At 30.6% G+C, this 7630-nt stretch overlaps 1 protein-coding gene across 1 annotated transcript; it reads left to right on the top strand.

Moving 5' to 3' along the window:
• The first annotated feature begins 4086 nt into the window (after positions 1-4086).
• Positions 4087-7206, top strand: LOC124843634 (SKP1-like protein 14). Its single transcript, XM_047320432.2, has 2 exons — positions 4087-4719; positions 6989-7206. Exons 1-2 carry the CDS (start codon positions 4104-4106, stop codon positions 6994-6996), a joined length of 624 nt encoding a protein of 207 aa, XP_047176388.2. The 5' UTR covers positions 4087-4103; the 3' UTR covers positions 6997-7206.
• The last annotated feature ends 424 nt before the right edge of the window (positions 7207-7630 follow it).

The following is a 7630-nucleotide window of genomic DNA, read 5'->3' as shown; positions in this document are numbered from 1 at the left end:
TGATTTCTTTACTCCAAACATCTTTGGAAGGTTCTTTTGAGGGATGTTTCTCTCTTTCATTTTCCCTATCCTTAGATCCCTCATATTTTGATTTTGAGGGGTAACTCTCCCACTTGGAATCTTTCATAGGGTACTCTTTCTTAGACGAATTTTTCCTCTTCAATTGTTGCTCTATCGTAAGGCTCAATTGTACTAAGTCATCAAGATCTCTATAAAGGTAAAAGCTCTACCCTATCCTTTTTCTCATAGTATTCCACTTTGGAACCTACAATTATTAACCTTGGTTTTTCCCTAATCCTAGTCCTCTACATTAACAACTTCATTTTCTACCTGTACTATTCAACACTCATTTTCTTTTGTTGGAGTCTTTGGAGCTGTCCATCAACTCCCTATCATAGTAAGAAGGTATATGCCTATTTCTAAGGGCAGTTGTAAGCTCGATCGAATAATGGATTTGAGGAAAGTTATTAAGGTAGTGACCTTTGACCAAGGCATTCCACCAATAGAATGTATAAGTTTGGAAGCTAAGGGTAGCTAAGGGTACCTTCCTTTCTTCACTAATGTGGTGACATTCAAACAATTGTTCAAAGTTTATTTCCCAATCTAAATATTCTTCACTACCTTTTCCATAAAATGAGGAAAGGTCAACACTAGGCTCTCTAGGAGGAGGATCTCTATGTCTATGTGTTCTTCTAGGAGGGGATTAATAGAATTCATCATGGTGATGGTCAGTATAGCTAGGAGATGGTTCTCTAATATACTTTCTTCTATGGGATAACTCAACTTGTTGTTTCCCTTTATTTTTATCTATCATGAATTTGGTAAACAACTCTTTTAGTCCTCTTGGCTATCTCTCACACTACCATGTACATTAGAATGATGTGAGTGGTCACAAATTTTGTGAAAATTTTAAAAATAGTTCACAAAGGCTTTCAAAAGACTTCACAATTATGAATGGAAAAGGTTTTCACAAATGAAGTTTTTCTTGTTGGAATGAAGGATATCTAGAAAGAAACAATAGAGTAAAGATGCTCCAACTAGCTCCTAGGAAGGAGAGGTGAGTCATAATGGACAAGCTTAGAAACTAAGTCCTTCCTAGATAGAGTTTTCTTAGATTACCCTTATTTAAAGCTTCTAAGTAAAAATATTTCAAAACACTTCAGTTAAATGCAAATGCAAAAATGCTCCTAAACCAAATAAAGGTTTAACTAACATGCTACAAACACACCTAGATATCACGAGACTTAAAAGGAAACAAAACAAAGACATAAAAGGAAAGTAATTGAAATGTAAATGCTATGTAAAGATGTAAACCTAACAACCCTAATGTGATGAAGATGCAAGTGACACTTTGGAACCCCTTCACACACCTTCACTTCTAATAGTGAAAATTAAGCTATTACAAAATTTTAGCTATGGAAATGGGACAATGACACTTTCCCAAGACACCAAGCCAATAAGAAAATGAAACAAAAATTGTAAAGCACACAAAGGTTCTGTGATATTTGGAGTACAAAAGCAATGCGCAAAGATGTTTAAACTTGGTTTCTTCAAGTGTTTGTCCTCTCTTGGTTAGAACATATCCTCCTTTTCAAGTCCAAAGATGTGTCTCTAGTAGCCTTCTTTTAATCCTTTAAGATGCTACCTTTAATGTTAACCAAACTCTAGAAATAAAGCACAAATCATACGATGTTTTCAAGCACCCAGGAGGTCAAAGAAAGAAAGCAACAAAACACAATTTGAAAGCTAAACTGAAATGAAATTAGATGAGACAAGACATAAGGAAAGTCAAGAAAATAACAAGCAAAAAGTTTAAGTCACAAAATCAAGTAGGTACTGAAAAGTAAATCCTAAAGAAAGGTGCTAGAATAGATGAAGAAAACTAAAGGAAACTAAGGAATCAAAGCGTAGTAGACTTAGCCTAGGTAGAAAGGTTTTAGGCAACTACAAAAACACACTAATTTTCAAGTTCAAAATGGATTTCTTAATTGTTGTTGTAACTCTTTTTTTAATCTTTTTGTTACTTTCTTTGTCCCTTTTCTTTTCTTCTCTTTCTTTACTTTTGATAGAAGGAAATTTTCTTTTCCTTACAACAATTTTCAAACAACAATAACCAACATTATGGGAATGTTTTCTCAATACCTTTTGTTTGACGTATCCATACAAGTAGCACAATTGCCACTAGAAAAACAACATAACATCTGACCTCATACCAAAAGCCTATACAAATACGTGAAAGTCAATGCTCTGAGTAACATATCTTTCTCGAAGAAGCCTATATAAAGAGGATCGCATGAAGAGAAGACACCATGAATCAAGAATCATTATTGCTCTTGCATTGTCAAAACTCTCTTTCATTTGCATGGTCTAAAACTTTCTTTGAAAAGAAAATCTTTGTTACAAGTTGTCAGATATTGTTTATGTTAAAAAAATATCCTCTCTAAGAGAGTCATTATCTATACTTGGTTTCTTAAAAACACTTTGTTGTTTTGTTTTATGATACTTTTTTGTTTAACTCAGTGGAGTTAAATGAAATAGTCAGATGGACTATCTGTATACCAGGAGTGATGAAACTCATCTATTCAATTGGACTAATGTAAAACTAAGAGTGATTATACTTGTTGTAAACCAGGAATGGTTAAACTCATTGTAATCTTTTCAAAGATTAGTGAAACCCCTTAAGAGTGCTTAAAGAAGAACTAGACATTGCTCAGTTTGAAGTGAACTAGTGTAATAATAAGTCTTGTTTCTTGTTATAGTTTTTAAATGCTTTTTAAACACTTCTTAAAATCTTTAAGTGTTCAATACTATCTATAGGTCGTCAAACCCTTATAAATAACGTCTAAGACTTTATTGCGAAAAAAGTTTTAAACTTTATTCAAACCTCTCTTTATAGAATTTACCTCTGATTTCAATATATTATTTGTGTGATAGGTGAATGTGGTTATCGAGTACCATATAAATAAAATATAACCCTCCATTATGTCATGATCTTCTACTATGCTTTTGATGAACCTCGTGTATAATAAGAAGAAGCAATATGAAGAGTGAAAAATAAAAATGACAATAGAATGATTTGATTTCGTTAGATTTTCAATCGTAAATTCTTTAAATATAAAATTTATTTCAGAAATCATTTAATGAAATTAATTAAAAATAAAATAATATAATTTCATATTATATATTTACCAAATAAAATTATATCGTGGGTCTTAAACCTTTAAAAAAAATTAAATTACATGAATTCAATTAAGCGATATAAATTTTTTTAGTATGCAATATATTAAAAACATTTAAAGGAAAATAAATTATAAAAGAGATTTAAAACTTGGTTAAACCTAATTTTTATTTTTTAAAAGTAACTAAATCCTTTTATAAATTGTTAATGTTATTATTTTTTTAAAGTTGTATACTAAAAAAATTTAAAGGAAAATAAATTATAAAAGAGATTTAAAACTTGGTTAAGCCTAATTTTTATTTTTTAAAAGTAATTAAATCCTTTAAAAAATTTTAATGTTATTATTTTTTTAAAGTTGTATATGTTTTTTTTACTCAAATTAGTCATTTTATCTAAAGTAGTTGATTTAATGGATATTAATCAAATTTAACTTTTACTTATTGATTTTTATAAAATTATTTTTATCAATTTAAACTATTGTTATATTAATTTTTTTTATAAATTTATGATGTATAGTTTTTATATTTTACTTCAATTTGTGTAGTTAAATTTTTAATTTAATTATATAAAAAATACAAAAATAGGCTCACAAATAGAAAAAAATATGCAGAAATTAATTATATCTATAAAATTAAAAATAATAAAATAAGTAAAACTATAAAAAAACAATAAAAGAAAATTTAATAAATTAAAAAATAATTAAAGCAACTTGTAACTCATAAATTAGAAACATTTAAATTAAATTAATTGCAGCATTAAATGATTAAATAAAGTTTAAATTAAATTGAAATAATGAATAACGTGACCGGTTTCTCCTCCGATAAAAGTGCATTTCTTCCAGTTTCAGAAGAAAATAACTGTCGTTTTCTTGCATTTTCAATTCCTACAAATAAGATCATTCTCACCTTTGTTTTTCTATGTAACAATGGCGGAAAAAGGGGAATCATCGAAGATGGCAGCGATGAATGCTGCTGAGGAATTGGAAACTCACGAAAGGTCCAAAGGAGAAACGAGTGAGGTTCCCATTGAAGAACTGAAGAAGCTTACAATCACGAAGAAAGAAGAAGAAGACGAACCAACGATTAAGCTGAAAACTTCGGACGGCATCATCTTCGACGTGGAAGCTTCCATCGTGAAGCAGATGGAAACGGTGCAGGCTGTGATCGACGACGTAGGAATCGGGCCCGACGCGGTCATTCCTCTGCACAACCTAACCTGCTCTGAACTGGGCAGGATCCTGGAGTTCCGGGCGAAGCGAAGCCGTGTTGGCAGCGACCCGAAGACATTGAGAAAGTTCGACGAAAAGTTCATGTCGATGTTGACGGCTGACCAGATTAGGGAACTGTTACTCACTGCTAACTATCTCAACATGAGTCACATGATGGATGTGATATCCGGGGCAATTGCAAACTACCTCAAGTACAAGACCGTTGAGTTTGCGCGGGAATTCTTCGGCATCGTCAGCGATTACACGCCGGAGGAGGAGGCGGCGTATCGTGAAGCCAACGCATGGGCATTCCGAAACATCGACACGGAGTCAGGTAATTTAGAGTTTCCGTCGTGAAAATTACTGAGATGCTGCATTAAATCCAACTGTGTTCTTAACAATTGTTCAAATGTGAGTTTATGACTTTAAAATTAGGGCCGCTGGAGGTGAAAATACTCGGATTGTCATAGATTTTATGCATTCCTTTGGACTGAAATAACAATATTTGAAATGAGCATTTTGAAACTTATTTAGTATCTAAACCCAAACTTTTCTATGTGATAAAGCTGAAAATCCTTGAATATAGTTTTATTCCTTTTATTTCAAATTATCTATACTATTACAATCCACATAGTTCTTCATACCTTGTTCTCTTCCCTATTAAGTTCTAGTTGACTTAAATCGTTGAAATTCGTGATTGCTTCAATATGATAAGATGTAATTACTCTAGATCACCTATAGAAAGCAAATGGCTAAGTGATTCCTTTTTTGTTATATAATATTTCCTATCTGTATAGTGCTATGGCATAGATTATCCTTGGAAGTTATTCTTTCTATAATGCACCCTCCAACCCTCCAAGTAAAATGTTGAGTTGGTCGTAATGTCTTAATTTGTCAAAAGAGATCATGAATGTCATATTCTTCCCCTATAACGTGATTTTTTAGTTTACTGTATCTTGATTTAATAGTGTATATATGTGTTTCCTCATTTCTTCACACTCATTCATCGTCCTCTTCCCTGTTTAGGGTTTTTCGTGAACATGGCTACCCGATTCCACCTAAGCATCTATTATTATCATCTTAAGATTAGACATAGCATATAATCTCAAGAACCAGTCTATCAAGGGTTTATCTCCTAACCACTTATATTTCCAAAAGTTTATTCTTGCATCAGATTCTAATTTTCACAAAACCATGTGGTCATACCATCTACCACCATGAATCATATTTAATGGTAGGATGGCAATGCCGGTAGGTCATGTTGGCTGTTCAGGTTTCACAAAATAAAAATAAAAGTAGAAATAAACTGCATGTTTCATAGCTAATTATACAATTATTAAAGTAGAAATGGTAATAATTATCATTATATCAAACGAATACATAATGTGTATATTTTAATTATCAGACTTGGTAACATATTACACTGCATGTTTCATAGCTAATTATACAATTATTAAAGTGGTTCAGGAATAAATCATGACAGTTGTTTTGACACAACACTACCCTTCGGCATATTATATTTCATATATAGGGAGTAATGATATTGTGAATGTTCTGAAAGATTATGCATCACAATGTTTTATGGCCTAGAACTATTAAAATTTACCCTTCTGCACAATGCAAGCATGCCTACAGATACGAAATTAAAGGGAGTCCAAAATAATAATTAATTTATTGAAACAAATAAGTCAAAATATAAGGAACTTAGATTTAAAAGAAAAAGAGAACAGAAAATTAAAATTGATGTGAGTTTCACTTACTCAAAAAACACACATTTCTCACTAACTTTCTTTTGAAAACTTTTTTTAGAAAATACTAATAAATTTTGTTATGAAGAATAATTTTAAAGAAATTATTATTAACTAAATTTCAAAATATTCTGAACAATTTTTTTTTATAAGAAATGCTTGTGAATTTTATAATTTTGTAGGAAATGATTATCTGTCAATTAAAATTCTTAGGAAAAATAGAAAAAAAATTGTTTTCTAGTATCTAAATTTAGCAAAAACATTCTTATGAAAATAGGTAGTTGAATTTTTTTTTATGCAAATAGAGAAATTAAAACTTATATATCTAGAAATAAATTCAAAATGCAAAAATATAAATGATGAATAACTAATAGTTTTATAATAAAAGATTACATAATGATAAAATCGTATTATAAATATAGATAAAATTAAAGTTATGCATATGATAACCATTGCTAAAAATATACAGCATATATTCTGTAATTAACAATTCTTATTATAAAATATTTATCAATTTTTGTAAAACAAATTTTAAAAGTTTTATTACAATAAAAAATTGCTAAAATCAATCAAAGTCTAAGAGAAAACATTGATTTAATTTAGTTGAAATTTTATATTAAATTAAAATCAAATTAATTCAAAATATAATTGATTTATACACAACCTTTTAATAAAAAGTATGGAATCAAACATGTTCGTGAACACTCTTATGCAAAATCTAGTTGTTAGGTAAATACTCAGAATCTCTGCAATTGCCTCAGCACAATCTTTTCCATTCTTTTAATGTAACTTTTCCACATAAACTTTTTTATTCACTTTATTTTTTATTTAACAAACATTTTTTACGTGTTTCAGTGGGTTGAGATCCCTTACTCAAAGCATTCAAAGATGTTCTAAAGGTCGAAGGAGTTTTCTAATTCATCCTTCGAGTTATGTTGTTCTCTCTCTTCTCTTTGTCCTTGGCATGAGTGTGGATACCTATCAAAGACACTCTGATGCTAAAGTTAGTTATTTACTTAATTATTCTGTAATAAAAATGAGTAATCATGATTCAAGATTACCTGCCTTGCCTCTTTCGTTAGACATATATTTATAAATATTATATTTAGCTTACCATCATATTTGACCCATTTATTACCAATAAATAGCATTATTCCTATTAATTGTCAATAAATGACTATTATTTTCATTAACTTCCTATTGATTGTTCAGATTAATTTCTAGAACAGTCGGTCATTTTCTCACTGGATGGTCAGTCGCTCGGTCCTTGTTGGTTGGGTGGTCATATAGTACATAAGCCCCCAAGCCCAAGCAAGCTCTTTATTGGAAGAGATGCGCGGGGATTATTATGAGCTTAAGAGAGCCATTCACGTTATATTAAGGAGTCTATTTTCGATGCACTTTAAGTCTTCATTCCTCTCTACACCGAGTAGCGGACACTAGGAGTTACAAAAACGTTCCCTAGGTCCAAGAGGCTCGGGTAGCAGTTACCGAAGC

Source organism: Vigna umbellata, chromosome 2, assembly GCF_029865625.1.
Source record: "Vigna umbellata cultivar VRB3 chromosome 2, Vumbellata_1.0, whole genome shotgun sequence".
NCBI classification, from domain to species: domain Eukaryota; kingdom Viridiplantae; phylum Streptophyta; class Magnoliopsida; order Fabales; family Fabaceae; genus Vigna; species Vigna umbellata.
Note: the sequence above shows the minus strand (reverse complement) of the source record. Positions and strands in the feature narration are given on the sequence as shown.

Bases quoted from the DNA above. Each gene is read 5' to 3' on its own strand.
- LOC124843634 (XM_047320432.2), top strand. From the start codon at position 4,104: ATGGCGGAAAAAGGGGAATCATCGAAGATGGCAGCGATGAATGCTGCT.